The sequence below is a fragment of the Onychostoma macrolepis genome, chromosome 20, assembly GCF_012432095.1.
Source record: "Onychostoma macrolepis isolate SWU-2019 chromosome 20, ASM1243209v1, whole genome shotgun sequence".
NCBI lineage: Eukaryota > Metazoa > Chordata > Actinopteri > Cypriniformes > Cyprinidae > Onychostoma > Onychostoma macrolepis.
In genome coordinates this window covers 9,155,742-9,178,253 of record NC_081174.1, presented here as the reverse complement: position 1 = coordinate 9,178,253, position 22,512 = coordinate 9,155,742, and the positions used below count along the sequence as shown (strand labels likewise).

Sequence of the window (22,512 nt, the reverse complement as noted above, 5' to 3'; positions counted from 1 at the left end):
AATCATGAAGTGTATTAAAGGAATAGTTCATCCAAAAATAAAACCTTTAATTTAGTGTTTTAGCGTTTCATTTAAGATTCTGTGAAATAAAAGTGAATGAAATTCATATAAACTGATGACACCCAAACTATGTATAAATAAATGATACAAATACATTATATTATTGTATTATTGTGTATGTGTGTGTGTGTAGGCCTATATATATTTCTGCTTGTATGCAGTGCATGAACATGGCATATTTCAGACAAGTCCCTTTTTCACTGGAGAAAGCAATATTATGGATAGAGGACTCACAGTTTTGCTGAAAGCAGCGGTTTGAAGTTAAAAACATCTTGATGGATTTGTTTCTTTGATTTTCACTTCACAAGATATTAATTGATGAACTTGAGTGGATTACTTGTGGATTATTGTAATGGTTTAATCAGCTGTTTGGACTCGTTCTGACGGCACCCATTCGCTGCAGAGGATCTACTGGTGAACAAGTGATGTAATGCTAAATTCTCTTTAAATTAATTTCACTCACTTTCATTTCACTTGATCTAAAATGAAACACTCTCTCTATGCATTATTCCTGCTGTGCTATGAAATTTTTGGTCTGTCTTTCAAGCAAGAAAACACACTCAAAATTGAAGGTATTAAAGGTATAAAATACACCAGCAATGTTTTACTCATAAAGACTCAACACAAAGACTAATAAAATGTATCAAGCACAGATTGCTTGCTTATGGCTCCTGGAGTTGCATAGCAACAGAGATGGGCTCCAGTGAGCACATGGAGCTGGTGGCTGCTGATTAAGCCTGTCTTGCCTTTAATTATGAATAAAGCTCCAGTTGCATATGGCCATCACTGAGTCCCATTAGCCACACCCAAACTCAGAGCAATCAAGTCACTTTAAACATGGGATAAATCAGTCAAGACTGCAGTTAAACACACACACACACACACACACTAGTGAGGACATCTCACAGATGAAATGGTTTCTATAGAGGTGATGATATATAATATCAGCTCACAAAATATGTTATAAAAATATAAAAACATTTGACTAATGTTCCCATTAGGGTATTTTTGAAATGTTTAATGCGTTTTTATAATTTTACAAACATTATGAGAATGTTACTATGAATAAATAATGTTTTTGTGCTAACATTATTAAAGGCCAGACCACTTAGAACAAAACATTACTGCAAAAACATTTGTTCATAACCTTAAGATAACCTTGGCAGAATGTTAGCCAAAAACAAAACAACAACAATGTTCCCTCTCAGCTGAAATATAATATATAATATAATATGCATTTTGCTATCAACTGAAAATAAGTAAATGAAAACGACTTATTTAAAACTCTGATATTTTTATTATTGCAACTGGAAGACAATACATTACATAAACATTATTTGAAGTTTCAGGAGAAATATGTGGAAAAGTAACAACATGATGTGACATTTATTGTCATATCGACAATGTGGTTATTTACATGTATAGATGAAATAGTTTGATCTTGTTCTTTGGCAATATGATTGCACACCAAGGAAATAGACAGCTTTATACTCGTACAGCATTGGCATCTGAGTGTATTGAAAATAGACCTGGTCAAATACATATTCATCATGATTCCATTGTGCTCTAAAAATCATACCAGACCACTAGTGACTTACGCAAGTACAAGGACCAAAACATATTTGGCAAAAACAAACAACATCAACAACATTGACAAAACCCTTATATTATTTCACACATAATTTCAGAGGCAGTGAGTTTTCCAATAAATAATTCATGCATATTTTTCTCCCCCTTTTGTCTTACATGGATTTGTATGAATCTTAGCCATTAAATCGGTTGTTTTTGGTACACAAAACAAATGGCATATTATGGGACTGGAATAAATTGAAAGCAAAACAGCATAGCAGCAGCTTATTGCCTATATGTGGATCAAATAAAGTAGGGCCATCCCACCATACGTCTCTTATTTTACATCGTACTCACACTTAGACACTTCCGCACAAATAGTCCTGTCTCACTATTAAAAAAAAAGTGCTGAAATATCGAACTGAAATGTTTCAAAATGTTTGATATATCTGAGCTCCGCTCCCCTGGGGACACAACATTCAGAAAGCGATTCATACATAAAGCGGAAGTGGAGTGTAAACATCGTGATAGATGCTGCGTAGCAAATATATGCATGACGCTGACAGATGTCCACTAGCAGCATTCAAAACAACATTAAAGGAACAGTTCACCAAAAAATGAAAATTCGTGGACGATTTACTCACCATCAGGCCACCCAAGATGTAAATGAGTTTGTTTGTTCATCTGAAAAGATTTGGAAAAATGTAGCATCACTTGCTCACCAATGGAGTGAATGGGTGCCGTCAGAATGAGAGTCTTAACAGCTGATAAAAACATCACAAAAATCCACAACATGACTCCAGTCTATAAATTAGTGTCTTGTGAAGTGAAAATCTGCGTGTTTGTAAGAAACAAACCCATCATTAGGGTGCTTTTCTTCTATCCATAATATTGCTTTCTCCAGTGAAAAACTCTTCTTGTTTGAATCAGGAGAGAAATATGCAGTTATTTAAAGTTAAAATGCCTTAACGACATTTTTTTTTTTCACAAACACACAGCTTTTCACGTCACAAGATGTTAATTGATGCACTGGAGTGGTGTGGATTATTGTGGTTTGGACTCTCATTCTGACGGCACCCATTCACCGCAGAGGATCCATTGGTGTGTGATGTTAAAATTTCTCCAAATCTGTTCAGATGAAGAAACAAACTCATCTATATATTTTTTTTTAGAGTGAACTATTCCTTTAAGATAACTGTAGGACCCTCTTGCACACTTGGACATTCAGATTCACAGATGAAGTTCAAGTTTATGAGGGTTGGAAGTAAAAAATAAAGGAAACAGACAAGCCAAGGTCGATCGCGAAGTATCGCGCTAATAAGGGATTATCCTAAAGCCAATTCTAATTCCTTGTCAAACTATTTCAGTACAATTTATGATATCAATGCTGCAGATTGCACAATGAAAATGACAGAGTATCGAACCGTTACAAAAGAACAGAACAGACATCCAAACACATGAACTAAAGGCAGGCACAACCTTAAAGGGTGTACAGAGTGATAGGTCATCCAACACTGATTATTAACAACATTTGAACACTTACATCAATGAATTGAAAAAGGACCACCAAACCGAGGACCACGAAAAAGGCAAAATCCGTTTCACCTGATATTCAATACAAGGCAGATCTGTTCATTAATGGGTTTCCGTGAAGTCTCTTCCTTTGGAAGAGTTGTCTGCCGCAGAAGAGAGATACTTAAAACTTAAAAAAAATAAAATAAAGAGTAGAGTAAAGAAAGAAACCTACGCTTTAAGAGACGCCTCTCTCTTGTTTTCTTGTAAGAAAATAAGCCATGCCTCATGCTAAATATCTATCTTACATGATCTTTCATTTAGAAAAGAAAATACTTCTTTCTTATGTACAAGCACCCATGCAATATAACTGAAAAACAGGCAAAAACTGCCTTTTGTGGAAAAAAGGGAGTAACTTTTTACAGTGTTATCCTGACAGGACAAATTGCTTGGATTGTGATGAAGATTTAAAAAAAAAAAAAAAAAACACCAACATTTTGGCAACACAATAGGCATTTGTTACACATTGCTTCATAAAAGATTAGTTTTAGTGTGCTTCAAATAAGAACTAACACCAGAAATGTTTTAAACACCAGGCATGTATGAGAGAATTGGCATATTGCATTTGACCTTTACGTTTGTTATCCACTGGACACAGGCCATTTTATACAAAACATTTGCTGCTTAATAAATAAATGGGTCAATGACATATAACAACATGTTATATAGGAGCCAATTTAATGACTCGTGTCATGTGGTGTCACTGTTAATTATACAAATAATATATTTTCCTTACACCTTAAACACAGGTATAAAAGTGTCTCTAATTATGAATTTGTAATTGAAAATCTGTCATAAATTAGCAAATCATCTGATGTTTTAAGAATTACAGACACATCTATTTTTTGGTTGCATGACATGACTTTGATTTAGCAGACCAAAAATAATTTGTTTTAAAATATTTCATTATTATAATATGAATTTAATAAAAAAATATATATACTTTTTTTAAAGGAATAAAATTTAATGCCATACTACTTTTAATGAGGACAGCTGTATCCAACTGACATTAACTTTATGCCCCAAAAACTATCACTATTAATTGAGAAATTAAAACATGCCCATCATAGAAAAGGTTTATTCACAACTCATCGCATGCATGAATTGCATTTTTAAACAACTGAGCGTCATGTCATTGACCCAGATATTCATCTGATGTTTTTTGTGATACAGGTTGGTATCACTACTTTTGAAACTATTATTGGTCTTACTAAGTGTGCATGGATTAGCTGCACTTTCATCAACAGGTTTCATATCTTTGGCACACTTGAGAGCAGCATGAAAAAATCTCTCCGTTCAGCTTTCTGATGTGAACTAGAAGGATTGCTACAACATAATTAATTCATTTAAATTGTTCGGTAGGCTTGATGAATTAAAAGAAAAACATTTTTCACTCAAATGACCCAAATTTTACTATGGCTTTTTTCCCTCTTCACACACTCACACATTCGCACACGCGCACAAAACAACATGGACATGAGAATCTTTCACCCTGGAAATCAAATCTGACAAGGGACAACAGTGATTTTATTGATATTGCAACAACTGACTAGAATTCACCTGATATCCTGGAACAGAAGTATTTAGATCTGTGTTAACGGGATTTTCGTTCATTGCTAATCATTGGCTTCCTCTTTCAGCTCCTTCTTACACATACGCAGAGCGTTTTTATTAACACCGGTGTGCACGCCGGCCAGGTGAAGCAACGACCCCGCCGCCTCCTTCATCTCCTCGTCTTCCTCCTCTTTGACCAGGAGCTTTTCCGCGCGTCTCTTCTTCAGGGGAAGCGTGTCGCCGGGGGTCCGTAGGTGACCTTTGGTCCACAGCAGTCTTCTGCGCTGGAGCAGCTGGGAAGGAGGTGGTGTGGCATCCAGCGGAAAGTCTTTTTGCTCCTCCTTGACCTCAGTGAGCGTCACCTCCTGACCGGGGCTGTAGGCAGAGAGGGAACCCTGAGTGGAGCAGGAGGAGAGGGAGGAAGAAATGTCCCCCTTTGTATTTAGGGACTGCGAGCTGCTGTATGTGTGGTCCTCCTGCTGATCATCACTGGGTGGAGGAGAGTCACTGCGCAGGCTGTTTTTACCCCGTGTCAGATAGTCGCCCAGGGCTGATCTGTTCAGGCAGACAGAGAGAGGCAAATCACTATTAAATGTATTACAGTTACACAGACGCTATCATCCAATATGACTTGCTGTGTATTCAGGGTATATATGGTGTGTTATGTTATGGCTGATATTACAATTTGAAATTAAATAATAAAAACTAAAATGAGTCATTTAAAATGTGACCCTATAATCACAAATCCGGTCATAAGTAGCACGGGCATATTTGTAGCAATAGCCAACAATACATCGTATGGGTCAAAATTATACGTTTCTCTTTTATGCCAAAAATCATTAGAATATTAATTAAAGATCATGTTCCATGAAGATATTTTGTAAATTTCCTACTGTGAATATATCAAAACTTCATTTTTGATCAGTAATATGCATTGCTAAGAACTTCATTTGGACAACTTTAAAGGCGATTTTCTCCATATTTTTATTTTTTTGCACCCTCAGATTCCAGATATTCAAATAGTTGCATCTCAGACAAATATTGTCCGATCCTAACAAACCATACATCAATGGAAAGCTTATTTATTCATCTTTCAGATGATGTATAAATCTCAATTAAAAATTAAAAATGACCCTTATGACTGGTTTTGTGGTCCAGGGTCACATACAGTATATGAATAATATAATATACAGTATAAAACATGATTATTTATTTTTTGATTTGCTAAGAGCACTATTCAGTTATTAGTGTTTTTAAAGAGTAATTTTAAGTAAGCATTAGATGTACTGTAAATGTAATAATATGGAAAATAAACATACCAATATGCCAATAATGGAAAACATTCTATATACAATATTTGACCTTTGTCTTTATTTTACATGGTCAAATAGTTTTTCTTGTTTTAAAGCACAAATCCAACAAAATTTAGTACGTTTTACGTAAAAAAAAAAAAAAAAAAAAAGTGCATTTTGTGTGTTTTTTTTAAACAGCTTTGCATTTGCATCTCCGTTTATATGAATTAAAGACAAGAAAGGTATTATTTATTCACTATTATAGTAATTATCAATATTCTATAATACAGTTTCATTTTAGTTTTATGTGCTTTTGCCATTTTCATTATTGTTAATACCTCTATTTAGCTTTCATTTTTGTTTGAGTTGTAGTTTCATTATTTCATTTTGTAAATGTTTGTACTTCAAATTAAATGTTGGCAACTAACTGAAGTGAATAATTTAAGTATTTTTTTAATCTAATCTAATATTTATATTTTATTCGAGCTTTTTTCAATAACCAAAAACGATTTCAATAGTTGAGTTAACAATAGCAACACTGATGGAGAAGCATATACTAACCTCACGGCGGTGGTCCTCTTGCTCACAGGACTCAAAGGAAGGGGTCTGATAACCGGAAAGAGCCCCTGAGCTGCAACACGTGAGCTATGCTGTATCACTCTCTGTGGAACTGTGAAAAACAAACCCCAAATTACAACACATGGCATAAAACACACAGAGAAAACTCCTATTCGACTGCAGAACAGGCGGTTTATGCTCCTCTGAGCATTTGCTCATACAACATCTACATTACTGATAAAGATCTTAAAGAAATGCTTAGGAGAACTGAAAAACAGCGGTTCTCAACCTTTTTGATTTCAAGGCTCCTCATTGTCCAAGACAAAATTCACCTGAAAATGAAAATCCTGTCATATGTTCCTCAAACAAATCTATTGTATGGCTTTAGAAGACTTGAAGTGTATAATATGCAAGTCAAATTAATTACTTTCATGGTGCTTTCTGCCACCTTTCTGCATGGAAAAGAGCAGCGTGAACATTCTGCTAAACAAGGAAAAAATTCATTTATATTTGGAACAACACAAAGGTGAGTGAAAAGTAGGATGGACACATTATAAACCATTTCAACGTAAATATTAACTAGGTGACATTATGTTCGCTCAACTGATTTATTGAAAGGTCAATAATAGTATTCAATCCACCGCTACTGGTTTCACAGCAGGCAAAAAAAAAAGGAAAGTGAATCCCCTGAGAGTGAATAAATAATGACAGAAGTTTCATTTTTGAGTGAACTATCGCTTTAAGGGACACAGCAAAAGGACACTAGACAGCCTTCACAGGTGTCCAGCCACTCACAAACTGTAAGCTTAAGTGAAGCGGCCTTGAGCTAAGACTGTCCGGTCAAGCAGTTGACACACACACACACACACACACACACACACACTGAGCTCCTTGCTTTTATGTAGACAGCCATCAAGACATTCACATCACTCAAACGCCAATAGCCCTGCTCAGACACTTTTCACAGGCAGCTCTGCCTCCATTATTCCATTATCAAGAGCAGACGAGAAGGAGAGAGGAGCCACTACAGACAGATAATGTATCCATTTCCTTCCATTTAGCTGCTTGCGGTGGAGTGGAAAGAGAGCACCCTGATTGGAATCGAATGGACATTTAAACGGCCGGGACACCAACAGGGAACGAAAGAGAGAGAGAGAGAGACAAACAGATGGACTGAAAGAGAGAGATGAAGGAGCAGTTGTGGGAAATGAGAGAATCAGTGGTAAAAAAATAAATAAAAGAATGATTCCCAAGATATTACAAAGGTAATCCGTAGGCGCAATGCAGCTATTTGTGCGATAAAGAGGGTTTTTTTTATAAATCAAAGTCAAGGATCACCTGCTAGGTGCTTTTACAGGGCGTATGAAATCACTTGACAGGCACAGTTTTCTTTCCTGTTTTGACATTTCCTATTAAAACTGGAAGCATGAGTGGGACTTATTGGAGGACTCACGTTTTTTAAAAATATTTTTACATGGCTGATAAGCTAAAAGGCTACGTTGCAACCATGAACATGATTTTTATTTGCTGGATGGTGACAGGTGGTATTAGGAGGTGGGTTATTTTATTCTAATTATTTGACTGGACAAAAATCTGTGTAGTACAGGATGAGTCATCACTATTTTTCTTCTGTTTTCCTGTAAGAGACAGACTGTAAATTGTACAAAAGTGCATTAAGCACTTTTTATTTGTATTTATTTATTTGAAAGAAATTAACATTCAACAAGGATGCATTAAATTGATCAAAAATGACAGAAAAGACATGTCCATATATATATATATATATATATATATATATATATATATATATATATATATATATATATATTTTTTTTTAATTTCTATTTCAAATAAACGTTGTTCTTTTGAACTTTCTATTCATTAAAAATCCTGAAAAATGCATCATGGTTTCCACAAAAATAAGCAGCACAAATGATTTCCAAACTGATAATAATGAATGTTTCATGAGCAGCAAAGCAGCATATAAAAAATGATTTCTGAAGTATCATGTGACACTGAAGACTGGAGTAATGATACTGAAAATACAGCTTTAATATCACGGGAATAAATTGCATTTTAAAATATACTACAATAGAAAACTTATGTAAAATATATTACTTTGATCAACTAAATGCAGCCTTGATGAGCATAAGACTTAAAAACAAAACAAAACAAAAAACAAAATAAAATAATAAAATAAAAATCATACTGACCCCAAACTTTTTGTATATTCACTATAGGCTAATTTATCAGCAGTGAAGAGTACATGGTTTCAAAGCTAATAAATAGAGTAAAATAATTGGAGTCTTTAAGAAATAGATTAGAAGAAATGACAAAAAAACAAGCTTTTACCTTGTAAGAGCACTCCTCCGTTCTTTCTGAAGAGTGGACTTCCTGGCCATAGTGGAGGACTGAGGGATATAAACAGAGCGAGAATGAGAGAGAAAATCCAGATACTGTGAAAAGCATTGAGTGATAAAATCACATAATGAAAAAAAGTTTTGTTTTCTGAACTTCTGAAATCCTAGTCAAAGTCAGATAAAAGCAGGGGAGGAAACTCTAAGTATATGAGATATGATGGTGTGGAATGCAAACCGGAGACTGAGAGGTAGAGCAAGAATCTAATTGAACTAGTACAGACTTTCTGGCGAGGCTTGGAGATCCCATTATTTACCATGATTACTCATTATAGACTGTCCAAAGCAATGGATCCAAATGGCTTGTACTTCCAATAACAATCAATATTATCCTTTAACTTAGATTGACTCACTCCTTTAGTCCTGAAATCAGATCCTCAAACTCACCATGAGCATCACTTTTTTAAGTGATAGGAACAGTTGGGGGTGTTGAGGTTCACAGACAAGCAGACTGACATCACATTTATCTTATCTCATTATCCTAATGTTGTAAAATGCAAATTTTTTGTAGAGACTTGAAACTTGAAGGGATGGTAGTATTCACACCGCCTACAACGTCACCAAGGCTCGCCCCAATTGGCCTGACAGGGGTGCTACGGTGGTCAAAAGTATGAAATCGCTCATAACTCCTAAACAGTTACTCGCAGGCTCAAGTTGTTGGAATCCTTGGCTCATGCCAGACAAAATGTGTGTTTTTGCCCGATCGGAACCGAACCAGAGCAGAAAGATTCTCCAGAGAGTGAATATCAATAATTATCCCAAAAAAAAAAAAACAAGTTAAACTTTCGACTCACCATCGCAAAGGGACGCCAAAACGTTCGAAAGGGACAGGGCTGCCTTTACTAAAATGCTTATAACAGTTGAACGGAATGAGATATCTTCACCAGACTCAGAACACATAAGAGCTGAATCCGAATGAAATTCCAGAGCTTGGTCACTTGGTGGCGCTATAAGAGGGAAAAAACATGGACCTTTTTAATTTTTGCTTTTATGCTGGACTTCTCCAATCATTTTGTCAGCTTAAACCCCGCCTCTTTCTTACAATTGACTACAAACTCACAATGAGATCTGCCTCCATCCAATACGCAACTACCCAATCCGTTTTACACGCTAATCCTTCGCTACTTACGTTACATCACAGCTTTTATGAAATAAACCATCTAAACTAGCTTGGACCGTCTAAAAACCATGTAAAACTATTTAAGCTATCATATTTCCACAATGTAAAAAAAAAAAATCCATCCCATTTCAACAAACACTTTACTTCAGTTGCTGCCTTGAATTTTTAAGTATAATCAACTGGTTGTACTAGTCATTTCAACTTAGATTACATTAAACCAACTTAAAGAAAATCCAACAGAAATTGCTCAACTTATTTTGATGAGTTAAAGTAATGTAAAAGCTGCCATAACTTTTTTTAACAGCTTCAGAGAATAAATTTGGAGTATCAGGTTTAATGGATGGATGGATGAGGCATTTATATAGCGATTTACAATCATATCGGTGTGCAGCATTCACTTGGATGATGCGACGGCAGCCACAGTTCAACAGCGCCAGTGCGCTCACCACACACCAGCTACAGGTGGAGAGGAGAGCTGATAGACAAGGGCCAGTGGAGGGAATTTGGCCAGGACACCGGGGTTAGACACCCCTACTCTTTTACGAGAAGTGCCATGGGATTTTTAATGACCACAGAGAGTCAGGACCTCGGTTAAATGTCTCATCCAAAGGATGTTGTTGTTTTTTTTGTTTTTTTTACAGTATAACATCCCCGTCACTATACTGGGGCGTTAGGACCCACACAGACCACAGGGTAAGCACCCCCTGCTGGCCTCACTAACACCTCTTCCAGCAGCTACCTAGTTTTCCCAAGACGTCTCCCATCCAGATACTAACTAGGCTCAACCACTTGTTTACCTCTAAGACTCCACAATTGATGAAAAAAAGCTACTTGCAAAATGAAAGCAAAAAAGCTTTGTGTTTGTAAGCAGAACAACTGTATAATTGACTGTACAACTGTTTACACAGTAACTGACTTTCATTTCCCAAAAGAGAACTAGAGACCACAAACTACTGAGAGCAGCTCCTTCATCCCACAAGAGGAAGTGTGAGGGGGGAATCAAGGAAAAAACAAGAAAACAGGAACCCGACATCTACTGTTGCTATGGAGTTTAGTGTTGCTAAGCCTATAATGTATTTCTTAGCACTAACTGTCTGTCCTATCTCTATTTTTTTTTCTTCTTTTGCCAGACAAATAGCTTTGTGCTACTGTTCCACCTGTCTTATGCATGTGTTGCCATGGAGGTACTCTGGTCGTCACAGCAACAGCAGAGGAGAAGAAACGACTCGGGAAGGGCAAGCATGTGCCGTTTCTTTACATCCCACAGATTCCCCAGAGGACCATGTCCAGTTGCTGACAGAGCGTTCAAGAATGAGTGAGGAACTGACCCAAAACCCTCACACACCAGATCAATGTGTTATTCACAGGAAGGTCATTAGAGAGGCCACCAGGCTTGTATGTGATCTTTCTTCCCTTCAGGTTTCCCATCTTCTCTTTCTTAAAGATAAAGAGAAGATTTGTTTAATCCAAAGCTCTTTCACGGTCAAAATTATTCATGCCATGGTAAAGTTAACGTCCTCTCAGTCACATTTTGTTATTCCACACTCAGATAGGTTTTTGTGCTCATGCTCTTTATTTAGAAACGGAAAAGTCTGGACTGGGATTTTCAGAGCCACACAAAATGGAAAGTGTGAATGAAAGTACCAGAAGAAAACAAACCAACGAAGAGGAAAAAGCAATAACTGGTGCAGAGGAAAAGAAAAGAGGAAAAAGAAATGGACGGCCAAAAAAAAAAAAAAACCCTGAGTGATAAATTGAGGCGTTACCTGTGGTATTGCTGAGGAGAGTCAGACGGGGAGGTAGAAGGTTTTGGAAGCCGAGGGGAATACGGATGATATGGAGTCTTCTTCAGCGCCTGAATCAGATTGTGTCTGTAGTCAGGATCAATAGACCAGAGAGAACCCTTTCCTATGCTCTGAAATACAAAAAAAAACAAAGTACTCTCATGACATCTTTAATCTCTCGATATCTTTATCAAGATTAACAATATTACGAGATACTTTATAGCAAGGGTGGGCCACTCTGACACTCTAGATCCACCCTAATCAAACACCAAAGCAAACCAATCAAGGTCTTCAGGATTTCTAGAAAGCTATAGGCAGATGAGTTTGATCTGGGTTGGAGCTAAGGACCACCCCTAGAGTGAAGTGGACCTCAACTGTCAGTGTTGTGGAGTAACTAGTTACATGTAACGGCATTACTTAAATTAATTACAAAAAAGTAACTGTAATCCATGACAGTTACTGAGGAAAAATAATGACTAATTGAATTACAGTTACTTATGAAAATGTCAACAATTAAGCATACAAAGGGGGTTACATCTCAATATTTTCTGCAAAAAACTAGGATGTGTTGAATAATATTAATTTGTTGCTTTGCACAATGGCTCCTGCCATTTAAAGGCTGTTCAGTAAAGCGATGCTATTCTGATGCTTATGGTTGGTTCTCGTTTGCAGCACACCGTGTAGCCTAAGAAAGAAGCAGCACAAAGCACTGTATATAGATCCTTGCACACCGAGTTCACAGAAATTGGTGGTCTTCTTTTTAATATGTGGCTCTAGTATCGCTAGCAAAGCATCAAACTGAGCCACTGACTTCCTGAAGTAAACTTTGAATCGTCCGGGATAATCCCGCTGCTCCTTAATAAGGAGCTCTCCATCCTCTCTATATCTCAGGATTGGATGGACCCAATATTTCCTTTCTTTTTCTCTTTTTAAGAAGCGAGAGGACAACTAAATCATCCTCACTGCTTGAAGACTCCATTTAGTACCGTTTTGCGAATTTTTTCACAACGGATTAATTAATATGCATCGGACTCGGTGTGCGACAAATACGAAAAAAAGCATACAGAAATTTCAGACTCAGTGTGCAAGGACCTTTACTTGCAAGGCGGGCTAAACTGGAATTGGTACTAAAGTCTGCAGGACTCAAGAGTTAAAGAGCCCTACTCTAAATGAAGATTTGAAATAGAACTCACTTTAGCCTGATGCTCTCAAGAACCTTCAAAGTTTATTTTGAAATAAACTGCACATTATCACCGAGTACATTTTTGCAAAGTATTGAGAAAGAGCAGGGAGGAGGATTAGACCTAGCACTCGAGACCCTCGTTGTCTCGTGAATGCAGAGGCACCTTTAAAACTGCCTCAACAGGCAACACTGGCATATATTTTTAGATCAAAGAAGCCGTTCTCCACCTAATTAAGCTGTCTGCCCTCCATCAGGGGCTTCCAGAGCCATATTTCACTTTACCAAAAAACACAACTCACACAAGGCATGAAATTCAACCCATGCCGCTTTGATCTCGGCTCCCGTATTAAGCACAAAAATAAGTGAGACGGGATGATGAAAGCACTCTGATATTATCGTAGTTACAGAACCAAGCCATGCCATAGAAATGATCGGCAGTGTTTACCGACACACTACACAAGGCAGTTAAGGGAAGGGTTTGATTAGAGGGGCCGACAAGCTGGCAATTGCCAAATGGTTGGGGGAAGCAACTTTATTTCATGTATCTGTGTGTGTGTTTGTGTTTTTCACACTGTTGGAGGAGCCATTGGCCCAGCGTGCCGTTTCCACCCGGGGTGCAGGGTAATTCAAATACACTCCCCATGACTTCATTCATAACTTCCCCACCAGTCTTCCATCTGCCCTCAATTAGCTATCAACACGCCTGCAAAACAACATCACAGACTGACGTACATCATTCACCAGCTCCGGCACGGCATCCGGGTACGGCTCCAGCTCACCTGCCTGCCAGAGCCGCACGACCCCTCTCTACAGGAGACAGAGGAGGAGCAGACATGCACCTGTGGTTTCACTGGTCTCCAAGGCAACAAGTAGAAGAGAGGGATGGTTGGTTGTCTGGTTGGAGGGTTTGGCATGAGGATCTCAGTCTACATGGAGACAATGATGGTGCTTTAAAACCAGCCCAGACCCATGTGCTAATCTTTCCCAACCGTGGTAAATGAGGAAAGCAGATCTCTGCCACAGACTCTACGCTCAGAGAGCCAGAATACATGATTGCCTATGTTTAAAAGAGAGGGTTTCTACTCATGGCTTATAAAAGTATACACACATTTTCACGAACGTTAAAGGGGTCAAATCATGGAAAACTGGATTTTCCACTTTTGGAAACTAAGCTGCAATAATGGCTTCTTCAGAAATCTTCATGGTTCTACTGACACAACACCTTATATATTATATTAACTCTTATTCAGTATTTAGGTCAACCCTAGTATGAAGTACACCTGCACAAAGAGAGGGGTCAAGGTTTGTCTAGTTAGAAGTTAGTCCCTCCTGCAACAATCACTGTTAAAAAACAAACAAACAAAAAAAATACCATAAAAAATATGGTAGCAACATTTTAGATTTTTACGGATTTAACTAAATTTACATTTCAAAATCGTATTTCATTAACTGATATAATGTTAATATACCAACCTATTGAAGTACTGAAATCTGTTTTGTTCCATTGTAATACACTGATAACCAACAAAAGCAGGTGGTGATGAGAAAGTCACATGATGAACCAAAGCTAACCACAAGCAGCTTTTAAATACCAAGATATATAGAAGGTGCACAGTGTCATTCACACAAACACTAAACACCATCATGGTGACATGCATGAAACTGAAATAATGCAATAAACATTAATTTAACAACATTAGATGTAACATACAACCCTAATGTACACAATTGATAAGAAAAAGATCAAATGTGAATTGCAACGCAGGGAATTCTGGGAATGTCAATTTACGTTTTTTCACTGTAAATTATACGTTCTTTTTCCACTTCCAAAAACTGTATTTTACTGTAAAATTACATGTATTGTCCAGTACAGGTTTTATATAGTAGGGGAACTTACCGTTAACCAATTAATAGGTTTTTACTAGCATTTTTACAGTCTTATCGTTAAAATCGCAGTCATTTTTTACAGCGTACAACATCTGGACCTTAAAAACATCTCCATCTACATGGATTCAAAGGTTGCCACGTATTCTTACAAAATAGAAAACAGCAAATGACTCATTACATAATAGTAGATGTTTTTGCAACGCTCTTTAAAATATGTACAGTCGCCACTTCAAGGGTTTGGGACTGTGTGCATTGTTTTTGTGCCATCAGCCAAACAGCGTTCTCACAACACAATTTTGCAGCTTTCGGAGTGTTTAGCCACATGGCTTTTACAGCTCACGTGATTGGCTCAAAAAACAAAAACCTGGATGAAGAATGAGTTTCCATGAGCCTGCTTTGGAGGGTTGTGTGCCAGCTAAACTGAGACGATTGGGAACATTAACAAAATGTTTTCTCCAAGCATCATGGACACCCTTGGGTTAGTAATTAAATAACATTTACATACAGAATACTTAAAGGTAAAGAAACAAAAAAACAGTCTGCTTAATTAAAAGTGTCAGACAGAGGGTAAAAACGGTCATGTTAAATTAGATTTTGGCTCAAGCATCCCTGACTAACATTATAAGTGGACTTCAGGGGAAAAACAGGTGTTAAAAAGTGTAAAATATGATTCCTTTAAAACACACACACACACACACACACACACACACACAGCGCTGAAAATTGCATATGCTTAGTACTCAAGCACAAAATGAAGTGTGGACACATTTGTTATCTTTAACCTGTGGGGTTTGGCTGGATCTTTGACGACTGAGGCTTGTGAGAAAGCTGGGACTGATCTACCACAGCATTCACTGTCTAAACATCTGCTATTGAGTAACACACTGTGAATCATTATACTTAGTCTGCTGTTAAACCACTAGTTTGCCCTTCTCCTTCAAATACCCTTCTGGAGTGTGTGTGAGATTTAATACCATTTTTAAACAAATCAAAAGAGGCTATTAATGATTTAAGTATAATGAGAGACCAACATATGTTTTAAGTAAAAAATCTTGACAAAAAAGAAAAAAGAAAAAACATTTCCCTGTTTCAATCAGAGTAGAAAATGAAACTAAATTAAACGCATATACATTCAAATTTAATTCAGTTAATTCCCTACATATCACAACCTATATTATATATCCCAGCCTATGTTACCTATATATATATATATATATAAATAAAACAGTCCATATTAGAAGGGTTGTATGTCAATTTCAGTAGATTAGTTTGGTCTTCTGCCAGAGATTTACTTTATTTTGTACTCAGTGAAATGTGATCCAACTGGTCAAGTAACCTGAACTTTACCCATCAAAACAGATCACTGTGCTTCATGCCACTTCCCTGAAATGCTCCCACATTTTACCCACACACACATATACAGATATACTCACACACATAGCAACGCAGCCAATCAGTTTTGCTGTTGCTACAGAAACAGCATGCTTTTCATGTCAACTACGGCTAGGTTGCTATGGGAATACATATACACGGAAAACTCTTTTGGTCGTAGTTAAGAACCAAATGACAAGATGACGGCTTAGACAGGTACAAACACACTCTTACAGGCGCACACATACATAATAATAATACAAACACACACTGCCAGAGCAAACAGTGCTATTTGTTAATCACTTTATCTGTTTTGATGTCAATGTATGATTTTATCTTTATTTGTCATTTCTTAACAAAAAAAAGCATGATTGCATTTTGGTTATAGTCACGCATTGATTACAATTGTACTATATTTTGATTATAATCATGGACTTGTTTACATATCCACAGCCCACATTCATAAAATCTCTTCGAAATAAACCATAATAATAAGCCTTTGTTGACTTGGAAGTAATCTGTCATAAATTCAATTTGGACTTTGATTTAAGGTTAATACTGCTTTAATAGGTCAATGACAAGCTGCTCGTTCGTTCCGTCCTATTTATTCATTTGTTTAAAAATATGCTAAAATGCAATTCATACATGCAGAGACGTTTCATGTCTACATAAAAATTCATTTTTGTTTATTATTTAGTTAATTTTATTTTTTGTGGGGGACATAATGTAAAAAAATGTTATTGTTTAAATTTTTAATTGTTTTTAAAATAAATAATCTCTTTTTATTACCTGTTATTAGAGAGAGAAAAAAAATTATAAAAAAATATATTATATTATATTTGAACAAAACTGCTTCACTGCTATTAAAATTTGAAAAACTTTTGTCTGCAGAGTCATGTGATGTGACCTACGAAATTCATGTGGTTCAACTAACATGCCAAAAAAAAACATTAAACAGGATATGATACCATAGAAGGGACCCCTGCAGACCCTCACGACTGTGCAAAACATCATATAATTTTACCTTTTTATGACAAGTTTAGTTTAGGTTGTAAAAATGTCATGTGCTAATGATATTTATGAATTATAAATTAATTAATTAGTTTTTATTCATAAATTAATCATTAAATTTACATTTATATTAAAAATATATTTAAAAACTTTAATAATTATTTAGATTGTGTGTTCAACGTGCAAGGAAAATGTTATTTGACATTTTTCAAATAATTTAATTGAAACAGTTACCGAAACTGGTATAAAAATTATATATGAAACATGCATGAATACAAATAGTACATTTCGAAGAAGTTGGCAAATGTGTTTTGTTCTTTATTATGAAACCAACTGGCCCAATAATGAAGGTAAAAGCTAAGTTTTCATAACTCCTAGACTGTAAATGGAAAGGAAACATGTGAACGCCTCTGGGTAAAGTATTTAAAAGCCATCAGGACGATGAACTATTGATGGAAAATCACTCAGGAAGATGAAAGTGTGCGTTCCAATAAAACAAGCGTCTCGGTTACATCTTGATCCTAAGTTAACCTCAGTGAAACACAAGCCCTCACCTGACTGCGATCCTTATCCACCTTCTTGAAGCATTTGTTTAGCGACAGATTATGACGCACTGAATTCTTCCAGCCAGTGGGGGCGCTGGCGAAGTAGGGGAAGTGCTCCAGTATCCAGCCGTAGATGTCTTTGACAGGAAGTCGCTTGGAGGGAGCGTCCTCTATTGCCATGAAGATGAGGCAGCTGAAGGAGTAGGGCGGTTTGCGGCTGGGACCCGTGGACAGGTGGTAGGGTGGCTCGCTGGGCTCAGGGGAGGACGACGGTGAGGAGGAGGGCTCGCGGCCACCGTTAGCATCCTGCAGGGGGCTAACGCTGCGCAGGCCCGAGTGGCCCAGGCTGGTCAGAAGATCCGTGCTCTCGTGCAGCCAGCTGAGGCTGGTCAGCTCCTCGTCCTCGGCCCGGCTGAGGGAGGCAGACAGGGCCAGAGAGAGGTCAGCTGCCTCGGTGTCCTGGTAGAGCTGACTCAGACCCCGCGCCACGCTCCCGCTGCTGGGGCCCTCGGCCTTCTTCCCTGGGGGCATGACCACTGGACCCATGCAGCCCTCGGCTCCTGCAGAGACACGAGACAACAACACAACACTCTGTGAAGTGATTGCTGGTTTTTATGGGGACAAAAATTCACACACACATTTGCAATTTTTGTAATAAAAACTGGTTTGCATAATTCGGCCAATTTTTTTTTAGATTATTTAGATATATCAATATGACTACAATAATAATAATAATAATAATAATAAACTAAAACTATTAAACAAAATAAGAAATTACAACTGCAATATTTCACAGTAAGCTAAAATATTTAAGTATTTAAAATGAAATATTTAAGAAAAATAGAATTGTAATATTTATTATTCTTAAATAAAATATGACATTAATTGGGAATAAAATAATAGTATTTAACAACAACAACAACAGTAGCCTATTTATAGAAGTCATAATTACTTTCTTTTCAATTGTTAAATCAAGCTATTTTCTCAGTAAACCGTTCATAAGGAGCTTCTCATTACAAGTTTGTGAAGCATTTACTCTTGAGAGTTGCTCTGAGAGACTGAAAAAAACAGATCATAAGCTGCTCATGCTCATGCTTTAGTATGAAAAATCTACTTAAATCACAGCCTTTGCGATTTGTCTGATAATTGCACAGCCATATCGCTATTTTGGTTTTATATATATTAAAAAATAAACTACAGTAAACATACACTTAATAAACGTTTGCCTGCTTTGTGTAGTTTGCAGGATCAACAAATACATGAGGCTAAAATCACTGCATCATAAGTTAATCTCTTATATTTGCAGATCCCATGTTTGTCCTATGTTTCCCATGAAACAAACGTGTACTCTGTGAACTCCCAAAGAGAAATGAGACTGAAAAAATCAGCATGAGAACGGGAATCCACTTCCATATTTCAGAGGTGAGATCAGCAAACAAGAAAAAGAAGACCGAGTTGAGACACTCTGAACAAATGCAGTTTATTCAAGCTTAAGCTACTCAAATTCAAAATTCATAGTATATTAGTGTCAATGGAGAAACTTTACAGAGTAGACAAACTACTTCAGCTAAACTCACCAGTCAAATTAGCAGCATTTATGAACATTTGTTTTTAACTGAGCACAAACATTAGATTTTTAGGTATCCAGAGGAGATGAATAACAACTTAAAGGGGACCTATTATGCAAAAATCATTTTTATAAGGTGTTTGTATGGCTGCACTGTGTGAAAACAACCAGCCTATAATGTTAAAAATCCACCAACTCATTTTTTTAAATAAAACTAATAAATCATGAACAGTCTCTACAAAAGAGCCGTTTCAGATTCTCCCTCTGTGCACGAAAAAGTCCTGCCCATTTGTGACGCTCTCTGCCCTATTAGCATAAACACAGCCCTGAATGAGAAGCTGCGGTCCGCCATTACTGGAGATATATACAATGTCAGCACCAAAGAGGAGTTACAAGTGTTGTGTTTTGGGATGCACTAATGAACGTAGGAGTCGCCATAATCTCCCCTCATCTGAGCCGCGGACACTGTGGTTAAATTTCATTTTCGAAGGAAATATCCCAGAAAAAAAATCTGTAAAGTCCCCTAAATGTTTAGGTATCAATACCAACGCTGCGTGCGCGAACGTCAGTTCCAGACAAAGTAAGTATCACACGTTTGTTTTCCAAATTGCCTTTCTGAAAGAGCTTCTTGGCACTCTGTAATGCTAACTGCTAAAGCTATCATTGTCTCTGCCTGTTTTCACTGCTGATGCCTTCACGTGCTGCTAGAATGATCGTGAATAGGAAAGTTAAAAATTGTGGTAGTTAAAAGTTGCACATAAAAGCAATGCGAGTCGATCGCTTGAAGTTGTCGAGCTCATAATCAGAAGTGGGACTTATAAAGTTTGTGATAGCATGAGACCAGCTGTGTTGTTATTTTTATCCCGCCGTGCTCCCCATCTGTGTAATTCATAAACGCGAATTTATTATGCACAGTATAATCAGTACTGTAATGCACAGTTTTCTGTAAAGATAACAGGCTTGTATTAATAGTGGAATGTTTATTTGCAAAGGCTAGCACTGCTAATGCCAGAGCTTAAGCTCTTGAAGCTCCGCCCTCTTCTCCGGGAGCAACAGCTCATTTGCATTTAAAGCAACATACTCAAAATCAGTGCGTTTGGGCTCATACCCTAAAAGTGGCAATTTTAACAAGCTATAAAAATTTATCTGTGGGGTATTCTAAGCTAAAATTTCACATATACGCTCTGGGGACAACAGAGAGTTGTTTTACATCCTGTGAAAAGGGGCATAATAGGTCCCCTTTAAATTCTGTCTGTCCAATCCAAAGGCTTCAAAAGAATTGAAATATGGCATACAAGTCATATGGGCTACTGTTTTTTGGGATACTTTGGGTACTTTTTGTTCTTTTAGGACCTTGGCAGTACAAATGAGCATTCACTTTCCTTCAATGGAAAACGGATGTTCATTCACTCTGTGTTCCACAGAAGAAAGGAATTATACGGGGTTAGAATGAAATGAGAGTGAGTAAATGATAATAAAGTTTAAAGGGATATAAATAACATTGCTTTAAAGTGTTAAGAATATTTTATTGCATGAATAAATAAATGCATAAATCACTACCCTTTAACTTTTCTACCAAAGTTTAATTGCTGGGTTAGAATTATAAACCAAAGCAAGTTAAAGCATTCAGTGAACTTGATCCAATCATTCAAAATTTCTTAATCAAGTTCAAAATCCTGGATACTCAAAAGATGGTGTAGAAAGTCATTGTGACAAATTAAATGGACACAAAGATAAGGCAACTCTGTTTTCGAGTAAAAAATAAAACAGAATTATAAGTTGTTGTGAGATGCAAAGCCACTATCACCTTTCTTTTCAGGCTTCCATACAAAAATGATGTTATAACAATGATGCAACCTTTTTTACAATGGAAAATCTGATCTGTTCTCTTGCAGCAGCAGCAGTGTGTGTGTGTGTGTGTGTGTGTTTGAAGTTTCAGGGCGGTAAGGTTAGCAGGAGGTTGGATTTTAGTGGAAGTAATCCTGGCGCTATCTGAAGATGCATAAAATCTAAATACGAACTTATCACACACTGCCCAAGTCACAGTAGGAAATCCAGTTAATCTCTCCCTACAGCGTTACCCATCACTTTTAACTCTCTCTCTGACACCCATGCCAACATGTACCCACACACAATTATACATGCGCCGCGCTTGCATGTCGAGCAACGTGCCAGGGGCAGCACCCCCCTGATAAGGCGATTCAATCAGTCAATAACAGCATATGCAGCTGAGCACTCCTTGGAAAATGCACAGTCACGCCTCAGGGCTGCTTTTGACACTCGTGCTCACATGTCAAAGCAACAGCTCTCTTCACTCGCACTGATTGACAGCTGACAGCTAGCGCTGCATGGCGAATACAGCATCTGTATCCACGGCAACGGAGCGAGAATATTATCCAGCCTCACAATCTGGAGCAGAGATTCCCTGGGGTCAGTCGAGGCATGGCTGCGTTTATAAAGCAGATTATACAAATGTGGACAGCATCACATCCACATCACAAGCGAGGAAAACAAACTTGCGGGTTTTCCAGCTGGAATCAACTAGATAAAAAATAAAAAAAAGTGTTTATTACTAAAATACGACAGAAAACTGTTATAGTCCACTATTTGATTCAGGTCTATGAATGTGCCCAATAATGAAAAAATAATAGCGATAAAAAAAGTATTTCGGTGGTACAATGATGGTAAGATCAAGGTATTTTGTTATTAACACAGCATTTAAACGGTATTCCAAAAGTACTTCAAGGAATATCATAGCATTTTCTCAAAAACAAAAAAAAAAAATAGTATATGGGGGAAAAACCATGCATTATGATATAAATTCTAACGGCATGAAAACATATCAAGTTAAAAATATACCCTTGCTGAAAAAACTAAGCAAAACAAAACAAAAAATGGTCCAACCCAGTCATAGCTGGTTTAGAGGGGTTTTGATCACTTCTTCAGCTGGTCAGGCTGGGAGACCAGCTGACCAACCAGCAAAAACCAGATATATCCAGCATGACCTGGCTGGGAGTCCAGC

General features: G+C 37.1%; 1 protein-coding gene across 2 annotated transcripts in view; it reads right to left on the bottom strand.

Moving 5' to 3' along the window:
* Positions 1-1,344: 1,344 nt before the first annotated feature.
* ches1 (checkpoint suppressor 1) overlaps positions 1,345-22,512 on the bottom strand; it is a 36,559-nt gene continuing 15,391 nt past the window's right edge. For both annotated transcript variants that reach the window (XM_058756968.1, XM_058756969.1), the window contains exons 2-6: positions 17,933-18,483; positions 11,909-12,057; positions 8,958-9,016; positions 6,609-6,717; positions 1,345-5,310 (exon numbers count right to left, since the gene is read on the bottom strand). In XM_058756968.1, the coding sequence (XP_058612951.1) occupies positions 4,818-5,310; positions 6,609-6,717; positions 8,958-9,016; positions 11,909-12,057; positions 17,933-18,469 (1,347 nt within the window). In that variant the 5' untranslated portion in view covers positions 18,470-18,483 and the 3' untranslated portion in view covers positions 1,345-4,817. The remainder of the gene's footprint in view (positions 5,311-6,608; positions 6,718-8,957; positions 9,017-11,908; positions 12,058-17,932; positions 18,484-22,512) is intronic.